At 43.4% G+C, this 16,320-nt stretch overlaps 1 protein-coding gene across 1 annotated transcript in view; it reads right to left on the bottom strand.

Annotated features, from left to right (window-relative positions):
- ST8SIA2 (ST8 alpha-N-acetyl-neuraminide alpha-2,8-sialyltransferase 2) overlaps window positions 1-16,320 on the bottom strand; it is a 48,329-nt gene continuing 32,009 nt past the window's right edge. The window contains exons 4-6 of the mRNA XM_060694784.2: window positions 13,657-13,914; window positions 11,236-11,529; window positions 1-1,357 (exon numbers count right to left, since the gene is read on the bottom strand). Of these exons, the coding sequence (XP_060550767.2) occupies window positions 1,072-1,357; window positions 11,236-11,529; window positions 13,657-13,914 (838 nt within the window). The 3' untranslated portion in view covers window positions 1-1,071. The remainder of the gene's footprint in view (window positions 1,358-11,235; window positions 11,530-13,656; window positions 13,915-16,320) is intronic.

Raw genomic sequence — 16,320 nt, 5'->3', positions numbered from 1 at the left:
TGACTTAAAACTGGGTTTATTAACAAATCTGCTAAAGCACAATAAAACAGTTGGAACAAAAAGAAAAAAAGGAAAAGGAAAAAAAAATATCTAGCCTGCGAATTTGCTTTTACAAATCGAAAACCCCGAATGTCAATTCTTTCCTTCACGTCGCACCAAGGCAGAGCATGTTAAAAAAAAAAATGGAAATGGCCATTGTTTGTACAATGAGGGCTGCCCCTCTCGTCTCTTTTGATGCCGCATCAATGGATGCTCCAGACTGGCGTCGCTTATTTAGTACCGCCGAAAGGGGCTTCTCTACCAAGGAAGAGGAAAACCACAGCAGGAAACAAAAAAACGATGCTCCCCTTTAAGCCCACTTCCGTCTTTCTTTTATCCTTTTGAAAAAAATAAAAATAAACGACGAACCGCGCCGTCCGATGAATGTTGGCTGATATTTTCTCTTCCAGTATAAATGCCAAGAAATGCCAATCCTCTTGTGTCTGAGGATCCTGAGTTGGCTTTTGTTGCTCTGTGGTTTTTCGGAATGGGCACAGCTGGTGGCCCAGTTGAAAAAAGTTCCGTAGTTAACCTCTCCTTGACCAGTAGCTTTCTGAGAACTGACCTGCAGTGTCTCTGCTCTTTTTTCCCTCCCTGCTCGAAAAAACAGCAGTTCTAAGGATTAATCCCTACCCCCTACATCCACTAAGCCAAGAACACAACACGAACCGGGAAACGCCCGGCTTTCTTAGCCAAACGGGCCCTACCTACCAATTCTAGACCACGCACAACATCTGGCCTAACACTGAGTTGTCACACTAAAGTACCCATACACATCACAGTGGCTTCCAGGCCTGGGAAGGGCAAAGGCCATCTTCTCTTAGAGGTTCTTTCCCAGCTTTTCCGGTCCTTGCACCAAACGCTGGCTCCACTTCAACGCAGAGCCCCGGTGGCCATGTCTGTGCTCTTCTCCCAAACCAAGAAAACCCACCTCTCCATCTACCACTCCTCCCAGCCTCCCCTCCCCAATCCTCCCATGGGGCACAGCCTCCAGGAAAGTGGCTTTCCAGAAGCCTCTTTTTTTTTTTTTTTTTACGTAGTTCCATTGCAAGGCCCAACTGTGAGTTTTAAGGCTCCTTGGTGGTGCAGGAGCTTTAACGCTTTGAATTCCAAAGGCATGGTATGAGGACTGGCCTGGGACATGTAGCCGTATTTCAGGCTGTCATAGTAGTGGTACTTAACGGGGTTTTGGTCTGGACCTTGGGGAAATGGCCAGAAACCGTAGAGGTAAATCTGGTTGCAGAAGCGGGTCGCCAGGGTGTACATCAATAAACCGGTGGTTGGGCGCTTGATATATACTTTGTTCGTCAGCCAATACCTGGAAAGGAACAAAAAAAAATCACACAACAAATTGTTAACTTCTTTTGGCATGAGTTTGAGACCACTGAGGGGGAAATGCTTCTTTACACAAAAAGCATCATCATTCCTGCCAAAAAAAAAAAATTGGAACAGCTTGGAGACGAAAAATCATTCGGGGCTAAAACTCAGTATCTATAAGTTCTCGGCAGACCTTGAGAATGTCAGAAGATGAAGAACAAGAAAATAACAAAGAGCAGCGATGAGTGATAACCACCCAGAGGAAGAGGTGAAGGTGAGGATGAAGGTGATGAAGGAAAGGAAATACCTGCTGGAATTTCCAGCAGAGCTTTGGAGTAACAAGTTGCGAGCTGTCAACTTAATCTACTCACAAGTAACTGAAATGACCTAAAAGAGAGAGTTGTTTTCATTTTGAAGCTGGTAAGATTTATTCCTAAGCGAGCCAGCAGGGCATCAATGTAAGGTTTGCTATGGTTGCTATTGATTTATTTTAATTTTGAGGCTGCCCAACTTCTCAATGACTCTGGGAGGTTCACAATTAAAGGAGCAAAAGCAACGTATGTCAAAAGAAAACACGCAACCAACTTGAAGGCTAACTCAATACCCAAAGAACCAAAGCCACGACTTCCCTCTCTCAAGGCCTGGGAAAACAACCAGATTTTTAATAGGTGGAGGTTTTTTTTGGGAAAGTCATTAAGATATGAGCAATATTGAACCAATACAAAGGGAAGTCATTCCTGGACTGCCAACTGAGAAAGCTGACTTCTTGGGTCCCATGAGATGACATTGTTTAATCAAATGGATTAAACAATGGATTACTTTTAAAAGCATTTTTTCGGCAGAAGAAAAAATGCTTTTAAAAGTAAAAGAAAACAGCCTCTGATGATTGCGCGGCTCAGCTGGGCATGGGGGGTGGGCAGGGATTTTTGCTACCGGTTCTCCGAACCACTCGCCTTCATCGCTACCGGATCGGGTGATCCGGTCCAAACCGGGAGCATTTCACCCCTGGCGCGGCCCCCTTGCGAACCGGTAGTAAAGGTGGATCTAACCGAGGTAGAGGGGCAGCCTTAGAGACATGGCCTCTGTTGTCCTTCAGATGGTGTGCTTCAAGATCCCAGTTGCTCAGACAGAGAGAGAGCAAAAGGCAATGAATTTTCTGTTCTATTCCAGTTTCAAGAAGGATTTGCTGCCACCAACCACTTCCCTCTCCTCTTGGCTAAACACCTGGGCCCACAACAAAGGCTAATTAATTTTGCAAGCATGTAAGCAATGTGGCATCGACTGTGTGTGCCACCACCGTAGTGTGAGATTCCAGGCTTTAATGAGAAGGCTGGCAGAAAGGGCATCATTATTTCCTTACTGCCAACTCGTCGACTACATCATTTGGCATTGCTATTAAACATACCACTTGAAATTGACCGAGGCAGCTGGGGAAAAAAAAACCCCACATAAGCAGACATCTGTTCTTTGGTACGGGGTTTCTATGAGCTGTGACGGTTGTGCCAAGCTTCTTCCTTAGTTGGAAAAATACTATTTGCACGAAAGGGTTTATTTTGGAGAGGGTTAGTCCCTTGGATGCCAGGGGACTCGCGAAGGTCAGTTCAACCGAAATGAGCAGGGTTTAAATCAGGAGTTCTCCATACGAGAAAACCACCTGCCTCTTTCTACCTACGAGCCGTCACTCAATTTGCTGAAAGGAAATTTGCTTTCCAAATTCATTTCGAAGAAGAATGGAACTTTGCTGAAATTCTCCTGTATGGAGCAGGGTGCTATGGCACATTGAGTGATGGGGTGGCCAAATGGAGAATAAGGCAAGTGACCTTATAGAACTGCGCAAGAGTTTCTAACTACAGTAGTGGCCAAAATGGTGGAAACCTTTTAGGAAACGTGCATTTTCTAAAACTAGCTAATAACACCACTTTTTTTTTTTTTGGAGGAGTAAAATTATATATCAATGGAAAGATAATTGAATCAAGAATGTAATGCAATAACTTTTATGAAGGATTTGCTATTAAAGTAGCAGTTACGGTATAAAGAAGAAAAGTGAAGCACGTAGAAAAAATGAGATATACAAAAAATATCACCATAGAAAAAACAAGATATATAAAAATGATCACCACATCAGTTAATCCTTAGCTGGGTAACTTTTAGCATGAATTACGGCCTTACAACATCTTCCCATGGAGTGAACCGAGCCTTTTAGTTCTGCAGCTGTTATCATGTGAAACCAAGATTGAAGGATGGCTTCTATTAACTGGGTTTTATTGCTGGGTCACTTCTGACTAATAAGTGGTGGCTCAGTAGACTAAAAGCATTGTGATTAATACCAGCTGTCTGCAATTACTGTAAGTTTGAATCTCACCAGGCTCAAGGTTGACTCAGCCTTCCATCCTTTCAAAGGTAGGTGAAATGAGGACCCAGTTTGTGGGGGCAATAAGCTGACTTTGTATAAATATACAAAAGTATGAAGGCTATTGCTTAACGCATTGTAAGCCGCCCTGAGTCTCCGCAGAAGGGCGGCATATAAATCAAATTAAAAAAAAAAGTTTATTTAATCAGCTCCATAGATTTTCAATTGGGTTAAGGTCTGGGCTATTCCCAGGCCATTCCGGCAGTGGAAAATGATTATCTTGAAACTCCCCCAAAAAAGTCGTGTTATTAGCCATCAAACCTCAAAAATACACTTTTCTCAAAAGGTTTCCACAATTTTGGCCACTACTGACTGGTTCCATGGAGAGAGGTTTTTCCATGGACCGGACGGGGGCTGGTTTTGTGTGTTGCCTGCATCCCACAAATGGGTCTGCACTTTTTTGTGTGGCCCGGTTGCTGGCATGCCGTGGCCCGGTGCCAGTCCATGGACCAGGGGTTGGGGACCCCAGATCTAGGTAAAGAGGGCTGAAACATTCTTTAAGTCCTCGGAAACCAAATCACGTTCAGAAATGACTCCTGTAAAATGATCCACTGGAGTGTAAGAGAGTGGGGAATGTGGCACAATCAGACATACAAGATTCTGTTATTATACAGGTAACTCTCCATTTACAGCAGTTCATTTAGTGACCGTTCGAACGGCACTGCAAAAAGTGACTTATGACTGTTTTTCACAATTGCAACCCCGTGGTTCATGGGATCAAAAAATTTGGGCTCTTGGCAACAGACTAATGTTTATGACGGCTGCAGCGTCCCGGAGCCCATCTGATCCCCTTTTGCGATTTTCTGACAAGCAAAGTCAATGGGGAAACCAGATTTGTTTAACCCAGAGGTGGGTTCTAAAAATTTTTATTACCGGTTCTGTCGGCGTGGCTTATTTTGTGGGTGTAGTTTGATGGTCATGTGACAATTCTTTAGGATTTAGCAGAGGTACTGGTCTACCAGGCTTTTAACTGCTTGCAGAGCTGTACTGGTCTACCCATTTGTTCTTGGACCGTCCTGGTCTACCCATTTGTTCTTGGAGGCACCGGTCTACCACCAGACTGCCTTTTGACACTGATCAGCTGTAGGGCGGCCCTTTGAAGCCCTCCACAAGAGTTTAAACAGTTTTTTTCCTTCTAGCCATCAGCTGGGACTCGGGAGGCAGCGAATAGATTGGAGGCGGGGCCAAATAAAAGGTAAGAATAATGGAGGCAGGGCGGGAGGGCCCAGCTCCTGAACAAAGAGAACCAGTTCGTCATATCGTCACCGCTACCGGCTCGGCCGAACCGGGCCGAACTGGGAGGAACCCATCACTGGTTTAACAGCTCTGTGATTAACTTCGAAACGGCAGCGATTCACTTAACAAGAAAGGTCATACAGTGGGGCAAAACTCACTAAGGTCTCACTTAGCAACGGAAATGTCGGGCTCAGTTGTGATCGTAAGTTGAGGACTACCTGTAGTTAGTCTATTTCAATAAAGCATTAGTTCTAGCTTTCCTGTCGAGTTGATTTTATGATGTGGTCTACCCAGTCAGGCTGATATGTGGATGTCCAGGGGTGGGGCTGCTGGGGGTTCGCAGGGGTTTGGGAGAACCTCTAGCTAAGATTGTGTGCAGTTTGGAGAACCCCCAAATCCCATTCCTGGCTGGCCCTGCCCTGCCCATCCTGCCTCTCCCAGGAGTCCCCATGTGGCCCGTTTTGTATGCAGGTAAGCACAGGGCGCGCGCGGAGGCTTGGGGAGGGCGAAAAATGGGCCTATGGGAAGTTTGGGAAGGCCGGAAACGGGCCTGTTTCCGGCCTCCAGAGCCCGGGGAGGCCATTTTCACCCTCCTGGAGGCTCAAGGAAAGCCTCTGGAGCAGCGATGGATTTCAAAAATTTTTACCACCGGTTCTGTGGTTTTGGCTTGGTGGGTGTGGCTTGCTGGGCATGGCAGGGGAAGGATACTGTAAAATCTCCATTCCCACCCCACTCCAGGGGAAGGATACTGCAAAATCCCCATTTCCTCCCGATCAGCTGAGACTCGGGAGGCAGAGAATAGATGGGGGCAGGGCCAGTCAGAATTTTTACTACCGGTTCTCCAAACTACTCAAAATTTCCACTACCGGTTCTCCAGAACTGGTCAGAACCTGCTGAAACCCACCTCTGCTCTGGAGCCTGGGGAGGGCAAGAACACCCCCTCCATGCCGTGGTGCAGGAGGCTGACTAGGCCACACCCACCATGGCCACACCCACCCAGCAACCGGGAAGAGAACCCCTTGCTAAAATTTTCGAAGCCCACCCCTGTCGATGTCCAGCTTTTTATTGTCCAGTCCTCTCTCCAGCCAATTACAGCCTCCCTGTCTGCCGACATTTCCAATATGAAATCCCAAGGGGGAAAAAAAGGCCAGGAAGGAACTTTTCTGAGGGGCTTTTTCACATCAGGAAACTCTAAAACGATAGGAAATGAAGATAGGAAAAATAGCACCAGGGATAGCTCCTTCTATCCCTTTAGTAAGAAACTGAGCTCAGAAACTGCACAAAGGTTATTTGGAATACATTTCCAAGCACACCAAATGTAACATTAAAAACCCAAAAGCTTTTCTTTCACAGAAAAAAAGAAAAGAAAGAAAGCTTCCAGAAATGGCAAGGCTTGTTTTGATCTTCATCATCAAGAAAGATTGTGGATCTTCAATAATCAGAATTTCCGTTTATAACACACGGAACAAACATGTCCTTCAAGTCAAGCTTAAACCCTGCTAATCTCCCAGAGACACCTATGCATTTTTCATAGCAACAGGGAGGAGGTGGTTAATCACAGCTTTCTTCTGAGAGAGTTTTCAAGTACCCGATTTAGCGTTACGCCTGAGATTTCCTGGTAGTTTCTCACCCAAATATTATCCCAGCCCAACCTTGTTTAGCTCCCTACGATCAATGCAGCTCCAAATTAGAGTAAAACATTGATTCTCCAAGACTTATAAATTGAAGAACACATTCATTAATCTCAATGCTTAAGTAACAATAATCTCTTTATCAATATTAAAATAATCAGAATTTGTCTGTCTGTCACTGTCTCTTTATTTCTCTCTCTCTCCCTCATCCATCTATCTGTCTATCCTCTATCTATCTATCTATCTATCTATCTATCTATCTATCTATCTATCTATCTATCTATCTATCTATCTATCTATCTCTATCTGTCTACCTATCTACCTACCTACCTACCTACCTACCTACCTATCTATCTATCTATCTATCTATCTATCTATCTATCTATCTATCTATCTATCTATCTCTATCTATCTATCTATCTATCTATCTATCTATCTATCTATCTATCTATCTCTATCTGTCTATCTATCTATCTATCTATCTATCTATCTATCTATCTATCTATCTATCTATCTATCTATCTACCTACCTACCTACCTACCTACCTACCTACCTACCTACCTACCTATCTATCTCTATCTATCTATCTCTATCTGTCTATCTATAAATCTATCTATAAATCTATCTATCTATCTATCTATCTATCTATCTATCTATCTATCTATCTATCTATCTATCTATCTATCTATCTCTATCTATCTATCTATCTATCTATCTATCTATCTATCTATCTATCTCTATCTGTCTATCTATCTATCTATCTATCTATCTATCTATCTATCTATCTATCATCTACCTACCTACCTACCTACCTACCTACCTACCTACCTACCTGCCTGCCTACCTATCATCTATCTATCTATCTATCTATCTATCTATCTATCTATCTATCTATCTATCTATCTATCTATCTCTACCTACCTACCTACCTACCTACCTACCTACCTACCTACCTACCTACAGTAGTGGCCAAAATTGTGGAAATCTTTTGGGAAAAGTATATTTTTGAGGTTTGATGGTTAATAACATCACTTTTTTTTGGAGTTTCAGGATAATCCTATTCCACTGCTGGAATGGCCTGGGAGTAGCCCACACCTTCACCCAATTGAAAAATCTATGGAGCCGACTAAAGAAACTTGTTAGTCAGAAGCGACCCAGCAATAAAACCCAGTTAATAGAAGCAATCCTTCAATCTTGGTTTCACATTATAACAGCTGCAGAACTAAAAGACTTGGTTTACTCCATGGGAAGACGTTGTAAGACATTTTATGGTACTACTCCAAAAAAAAGGGGGGTGTTATTAGCTAGTTTTAGAAAATACACTTTTCCCAAAAGGTTTCCACAATTTTGGTCACTACTCTGTCTGTCTGTCTGTCTGTCTGTCTGTCTGTCTGTCTGTCTGTCTGTCTGTCTACCTATTTATCTAATCTACCCACCCAACCATCCTTCCAGCCATCCCACAAGATCTCACATTTTAGCGGCAGATCAATACATTTTCCATGCCTCACTGAATTTGCTTATATCAAATAATCCATAACTTGTTTTTATCTTCTGGGTCTTATTTTTCTGCTGCCTGAATAGAAAGGAAAAAAAAATTATTCTCGCTCCACAGGAAGGACAATTCTGCAATCAGCAATTAGGGTTACTTTATACATAGCTGCTAACCACTGCACAACCACTAGAAGACAGCAAATAGCTGGTGCCTTCTGCATCATTAGGCTGCTATTTAGGGGTTATGCAGATTTGTCCAGCTCCAGACATGATAGCTCTTTTAATAATTCACTCTTGGGTTTCTTTATCTCCATACTAACAATACTTACAGAAACAAAGAAGGACAAAAGGATGCATATAATAAAGCTGGTCACTTCACAGCTTATTCAAGGGAGAGTCAAAGGTTTGAACTTCTTTTATATCTTGAAGCTGCATCCTGAACCAGCTCTGATTTTGGCAGCTTCCCTCCAGTTGTTCTACCATAAAGGAATGCAGAGATGACCTTGTGATGAAGAAACCGTTAAGGGAAAAGAAGCGGCAACTCAGACCAGGAAAAGGGGACGGAGTGAGAAGGCAACTTAAAACATCCCACCTTCATCATCAAAAAAGCACGACAAAGAATGTTCTTTGTGTGCCAACTCAGAAAGCTCCAACTGCCCAAGGAGCTGCTGATCCAGTTCTACAGAGGAATTATTGAGTCTGTCATCTGCACCTCTATAACTGTCTGGTTTGTCTCTGCAACCCAACAAGATAGACACAGACTTCAGAGGATCATTAGAACTGCAGAAAAGACAATGGCTACCAACCTGCCTTCCACTGAGGAACTATATACTGCACGAGTCAAAAAGAGGGCTGTGAAAATATTTACAGACCCCTCACATCCTGGACATAAACTGTTTCAACTCCTACCCTCAAAATGACGCTATAGAGCACCGCACACCAGAACACCTAGACACAAGGACAGTTTTTTCCCCAACGCCATCACTCTGCTAAACAAATAATTCCCTCAACACTGCCAAACTAGTTACTAAGTCTGCACTACTATTAATCTTCTCATTCTTCCCACCACCCATCTCCTCCCACTTGTGACTGTATGACTGTAATTTTGTTACTTGTATCATTTGCCCCCTACAACTATCATTTATTTATTTTATTTATTTATTAATTTTATTTCTATACCGCCCTTCTCCCGAAGGACTCAGGGCGGTGTACAGCCTAATTAAAAACACAAAGACAGACAATATTTAAAAATAATTAAAATTATTAAATAGTAGGCCCAATTTATAAAACCCCAAATTTAAAACCCAATTTAAAACCAATTAAAATCTTTATATTGATAGCCCAGCCTGGCGTAACAACATGGTTTTGAGGGCACAGCGAAATACACGGAGATCAGAGATTTTGTGAATTTCTGGGGGGAGTTCATCCCAAAGGGCATTAAGTATTGTACCTTATGATTCTTGATGAACGTATCTTTTCTTTTATGTACACCGAGAGCTTATGCACCAAAGACAAATTCCTTGTGTGTCCAATCACACTTGGCCAATAAAAAATTCTATTCTATTCTATTCCTTAATTCTGCTTGGTATAAGGTGGAGTAGAGAGGAAATCCTAGAGCAGTGTTGGCAAACCTTTTTGGCACCAAGTGCCAAAACGAGCACATGCAGGCGCGAATGTGCGGGCATGTGCCGGGAAACCGAAAAAGCAGCTGACCGGTGCAATGTGTGCGCCGGGCGGCTGCTCTACTAGTTTCCGGCACACATGCGCACATGAAGACCAGCTGGCTGGCACGCCAGAATCTGGAAGAGCAATGGGTGATGGCTCACATGCCCGGAGAAATGGTTCTGCTTGCCATTTCCGGCATGTGTGCCATAGGTTCGCCATCACGGTCCTAGAGATTTACAAGATTTTGCTATTCTATTCTACATCAACCGAAAAAGTAATACAGGTAGTTCTCGGCTTACAACAATTTGTTTAGTGACCGTTCAAAGATACAAGTACAATTACACTTACACGCCCATGGTCACATGATCAAAATTTGGAAGCTTGGCAACTGGCTCATATTTATGACGGTTGCAGCATCCTAGGATCCCCCTTTTGTGACCTTCTGATAAGTCAAGTCAGTGCGGAAGCCAGATTCACTTAACAACCATGTTCCTAACCGAATGATCGCAGTGATTCACTTAACAACGGTGGCAAGAAAAGGGGCAAAATGGGGCCAAAACTCACTGAACAATGGTCTCGCTTTGCAGCAAAAAGTTTGGGGCTTAATTGTGGTTGTAAGTCGAGGACTACCTGTAGTCCTAGAATCCTTTTGGTATCTCTTTCCTGACCTGGCTTTCCCTGAGGGTCTAACATCAATTCCGAAAGCCTATCAGTTGTACCAAATGGAATCAAGGTGATTGTCAGAACTTCCATCCAGAGCTTCAGCTTTGCTTTGCGAGATATCAGCCTGCCATAAAATATGGGGGGGGGAGGGGGATGACGATGACGGAGCTGTTGGGAGGGAGGAACAGAAACTACTCATTGTGACTTCCAGAGACATCAGCTCACTGTCCCAAGGCCAGAAGCCTAGGAATGAAATGTAACGGCTTACCGTTTCGCCTGCTCCGCAGAGACTGTTACCAAAACAAATCTTTTGAATGTAACTATACAATAGGGAGATAACAAGGGGGAGGAATGGAAAAGGGGAAGTTAACTGGGGAATCTTCATGCACAAACCTTTCATTCTGGCTTTGCTATCCTGTAAACCTTTGGCTCTTAGTAAAAGTATATCTTTCTTTTCTCACCAAATGGAGTCGAGGGTCTTTCTTTCCCAAGGATCCAAGCTGTGGCAGGTATGACAGTGATATTATTCTGAGCTACTTTCTCACACTTTCCCCTGCTCCTGGATTCAATTCTCGCTTTACCCTCCCTTAATGGTTCAGTGCACAATAGAAAGGCAGAAGTCCTTAGACTAGAGGCACTCCATCGCTTCCTACATCTCCTCTACTTTGTCTCAACTGAGATGATGGAACCGTCCCGAATTTGAAATGTTGGATTCATCCTCCGCTCCAAGCTAACTTCCCCTCCTGTTTTGCTTCACCCTCTGTAGCCCGAGAGCTGCTCACCCTCGTACAGCATGCAGCAGTCGCAGAGATGGGTAGGCGGTGCGGACGTTAATGCGATGCTTGAGGATGAGTTCGTTGACCCACTCTACCCGTTCCTTGCCCCCTTTGGCCATGAATGCCGGGATCCAAAGGATGCTGCCATTGAGGCTATGAAGGCGTTGAAGCAGCTTCTCCCGCCAAGTGTCATTCACCAGGTCCTCAAAGGCACGCTGGATGACAGAAGGATTCATGGTGACCAGATCAGTCTTCGTTCCAACGTCATGGATATATTCCTGCACCGGGGCTAAATTGCATCTGGAAATGGAGATGATTAGAATACAGGCTCAGGTTTCCCTTTAAGTTAAGGAATTTGAAAGAATAAAGTTAATATAATCGGTAATAGTTTATAAAGATCATTAAGGGCAAACAGAAATACACAGTATATTACTTCCCCAGCAAGGAAGAAAAAGCAGAAATGGTTAAATATTAAATATATTTAATTATGGTTTTTTAAAAATATTTGGAAGTCACATCTGGATTTTGTGCTTGTGATTAAAAAGAAAAAAACTTTGACTTTGGTTTGGCCGATTAGATAAATTTGTTATCATAGAAATGGCTAATGTATACTAATGTGGAAAAGTTAAAAAATGGAGGCTGTAATGTTATCTTCTACTGTGCTAAAGAGTCGGAAGTCAATGCTTTTTGCTTTTTTCCCTTGTACCCCACATTTTATTCCCCCCCTCTTTTTCCTTCTCCTAATTTTCTATTTTTAGTTTCCTTTATATTTTATACTTGGATAAAACAATAAAATAGCAGTAGCAATAGCACTTAGACCAGTGGTGAAATCCAATTTTTTTGATGTATGGGTGCCTTTCCCAGGCCTCCCATTCGTGTCTTTTTTTTTTTATTGAAAAAGTTTTAAAACAAACACAATTTCCCCACAACCCTCCCTCCCAACCCCCACTCCCCCTCCCCGACTTCCCAGAGCAGAACACAAGGTATTTCTATTGACCTTTAACAATAAACTAAATTGCATAACCAATCATTAAACTAACACCCCCTAAAAAAAAAAATTCTTAACCCCCCATATATAAAATCCTATTTCTTAAACATAATACTTCTAATATCACTTATATAACGCTTATACAAATAAAAGAGATCATTCATAAGCTATTTGATATTTTTTGGTCTGATACTTATTTTGTATATAATCAATCCATCTTCTCCAGTCCTGTATATACCTTTCTTGTGTGTGATCCTTCAGATATGCTGAAATTTTAGCCATTTCAGCTAAATTAGTTACTTTCAATATCCAATCATTAATAGTAGGCAAAAAGTCCTTCTTCCAGTGTTGTGCTACCAACAATCTTGCTGCTGTTATCAAGTTCAAAATCAATTTAGTCTCTGCAACTGTACAATCCGTAGTTATACCCAGTAAGAACAACTGTGGAGTAAATTTCAGTCTCTTTTTAAGAATATTCTGCATCACCCACCAAATCTTTATCCAAAATGCTTTGATTTTTCTACAAGTCCACCATATATGATAATAAGTTGCATCATCACAGTCACATCTCCAACATTTAGCTTGCACATTAGGATACATACATGATAATTTTTTGGGATCTAAGTGCCATCTATAAAACATTTTATAAAAATTTTCTCTTAAATTTTGTGCTTGTGTAAATTTCACATTTCTAATCCAAATCTTTTCCCAAGTCTCCATCATTACTGGCTCTTGAAAATTTTGTGCCCATTTAATCATACAGTCTTTAACCAATTCCGTCTCAGAATCTATTTCCAATAAAACATTATACAACCTTTTAATATGCATTTGTTTTTGATCTCTAATTTGTTTTACCAAATTCTCCTCATTTTGCACAAAGCCAGTTTTTTGATCTTCCTTCCATCTAGCTTGAAGTTGACCGTACTGAAACCATGTATAAATTATACCTTCTTCTCTCAGTGTATCTAAAGATTTCAAATACATTACCCCCCTTTCCATAATAAGAAGCTCTTTATAGGTAATCACCTCCTGTTTTTGTTCTATACTTATATTTTCTATTGCATGTCTAGGATTTGCCCATACAGGTATCTTATAATTTAACTTATATTGATACTTTTTCCAAACCCTCAACAAAGCATGAAATCCAATTTTTTTTACTACTGGTTCTATAGGCGTGGCTTGGTGGGCATGGTGTGGCTTGGTGGGCGTGGCTTGGTGGGCATGGCAGGGGAAGGATACTGCAAAATCTGCTAGCAGCCTAGCTAGATGGTACATTAATAAGAGAAAAGGAGGGAACGAGGGAACGAGAGAAAGAGGGAAGGAGAGAAGGAGGGAGAGAAAGAAGTTTTCCTAAAAGAGAGCCTGCTTTTTTGCAGCCCAAGGTCTCTCTTACCCTGCTTTAAACCCAGAAATCCCCTTGCCCTTCCATGAGGGGTTACCTTATCACAAAGCTGTGGGTGTCAATTTCCTTGCCGCAGCCGCTGTTCAGCAGGATGCCGGAATTCCCCACGATGGCACAGGTCCGATAGTGCTTGCCCTTCAGTGGGGATGTCCTCGGCAAGAGGGCATAGAGGTTTTGGGAAACATTCATGGTGCTGTCTCTGTCAAACACATAGTGGATGATGTCTCCTGGTTTCAGAGTTCCCTTCAGCACCGAGATGTCTTTCTCGGCATCCAAAAACTTCAGGATGTGTTTTCTGTTAGAAGAAGAGGAAGATAAGAACACAGAAAGAGCCATTAGGCTTCAGGAATACTGCCTAGCCCTCCCTTCCTCCCTCCCCCCTCCCTATCCTTCCTTCCTTCCTTCCTTCCTTCCTTCCTTCCTTCCTTCCTTCCTTCCTTCCTTCCTTCCTTCTTTCCTCCCTCCCTCCCTCCCTCCCTCTTCCTTCCTTCCTTCCTTCCTTCCTTCCCTCCCTCCATTTCTTTTTTCCTCTCTCCCTCCTTCCCTCCCTCCCTCTCTTCTTTCCTTCCTTCCCTCCATTTCTCTCCTTCCCTCTCCTTCCCTCCCTCCCTCCTCCTCTCCTTCCTCCCTCTCTCCCTCCCTCCCTCCTTCCTTCTTTCCTTCCTTCCTTCCTTCCTTCCTTCCTTCCTTCCTTCCTTCCTTCCTTCCTTCCTTCCTTTCTCCCCCTTCCCTTCCCTTCCCTCCTTCTCCTTCCTTCCGTCCTCCCTCCCTCCCTCCCTCCTACCCACCCACTGTAGTGGCAATGTGGAGGACAATTGTTATTTCAAATTGTCCTCAATGTGGAGGACAATTGTTATTTAGCGACATATTTGGATTTCTCCTTGATATTAAAAAAAAATAAAGAAAGAAATCCTACAAGTTTAGAGCTCATTCTGAGCCAGCCTGCTTGGTTAATTTCATTCTTGTTTACTGAATTGGGGGAGGGAAGGATCTTAACATAGCTTCAAAGCTTCTCTTGTTGTGAAAGTCCCAAGACATTCAATACCCAGGCCAGAGTCATGGGCCACCCAATCAAGGGCAGGTCTAAGCAGTGGTGGGTTGCCCCTGGTTCGGACCGGTTCTATAGAACCGGTAGTAAAACCAGAGGGAGACTCCGCCCACTGACTCCGATGTCATCAGAACGCTTTTGCGCGAAATGGCGAAAATCTCAGCGTACTTGAAGGACTATACACAAGAAAGATACGTATCGGAATGGAGAAGATGGATTGATTATATTCAAAATAAGTATCAGACAAGAAAATATCAAATAGCTTATGAATGAACGTTAAGTATTAGAAGTATTATGTTATCTATAGTGGAGTTAAGGTTTCAGGGGGGGAGTTAGTAGTCTGAGGATAAGTAGGTTAATCTAGTTTATGATTGTTAAATGAAATACCTTGTATTTTGCTCTGGGAAGTCTGGGGGGGGAGGGTGGGATGAGGGGAGGGAAAGGGTGGGGGGAACATGGGGGGGAAGAAAATTCTTGTTTTTTTGGTAAAACTTTTCAATAATAAAAAAAAAAGAACGCTTCTGCACATGCCCAGAAGAGCGTGCACGCGCACTTACTTTGCTTACACACACGTGCGGCTCCATTGCAAACCGGTAGTAAAGGTAAGTAGAACCCATGCCTGGGTCTAACAGTCTCCTGACCACAGCAGGGCCATGAAGTCACAGTGCCAGGTTTGGATTAAAAACTACACTGTTGTTTTGTTGTTTGTCGGGAACGTCTACATACAACCTAGTATTGGATTCTGTAGAAACTGGCCACCTTGAAGTACCTCTGCTGTCATTATCAAGGAGCTCCTAACAGCTTATAGGAGCTCTTGCTTGGCATTTATGTTTTTAATCCTAGGCTTTTAAATATGTTTGCTTAGTTGATAATAAAGCTTAAAATCCCTTTATCCACTTGTTCATTGTCTCTGAATCCGAAATAACCAGTTGCTCGGTCAACTAATCACTGCTTTGACCCTAAGCAAAACAACTACCTATCTTTTCACATCTCTCTCTCTCTCTCTTTCCTTCTTTCCTTCACTTTGCACCCAGTCTTGGCTTTTGATGTTATGTCCCACCTCCCTTCTTCTTCAACAGCTTTGAAAATTTGCCAAATGTTTTTGGGGTGGCTGCAGGGGTGGGATTCAGCCAGTTCGTACTGGTTCGCCGAACCGGTTTTTGCAAGGACTGCCTGACCCTGCCCTCCCTGCCCTGCCCCTCCCCTACCATGAGTCTCCAGGCAGCCCGTTTTGGATGCCAGGTAAGTGGAGGGCCTGCGCGGAGGATCTGGGAGGGTGAAAAACAGGCCTACTGGAAGTTCCGGAAGTCTGGAAACGGGCCTGTTTCTGGCCTCTGGAGGGCCTCCGGAGCCCGGGGGAAGCCATTGTCGCCCTCCCAGAGGCTCAAGGAAAGCCTCTGGAGCTTGGGGAGGGCAAAAAACAGGCCTACTGGAAGTACCGGAAGTTCAAAAATGGGCCTGTTTCTGGCCTCCGGAACCCAGGAGACGCCATTTTTGCCCTCCCAGAGGCTCGAGGAAAGCTTCCAGAGTCTGGGGAGGATGAAAAACAGGCCTACCGGAAGTACCAGAAGTCCAAAAACGGACCCGTTTCCGGCCTCTAGAGCCCAGGGGAGGCCATTTTCGCTCTCCTGGAGGCTCAGGGAAAGCCTCCGG

The sequence above is a fragment of the Pantherophis guttatus genome, chromosome 13, assembly GCF_059756535.1.
Source record: "Pantherophis guttatus breed Tessera chromosome 13, ASM5975653v1, whole genome shotgun sequence".
Classification (NCBI taxonomy): Eukaryota; Metazoa; Chordata; class Lepidosauria; order Squamata; family Colubridae; genus Pantherophis; species Pantherophis guttatus.
The sequence above is the reverse complement of the archived record's forward strand: the minus strand, read 5'-3'. Positions and strand labels throughout refer to the sequence as shown.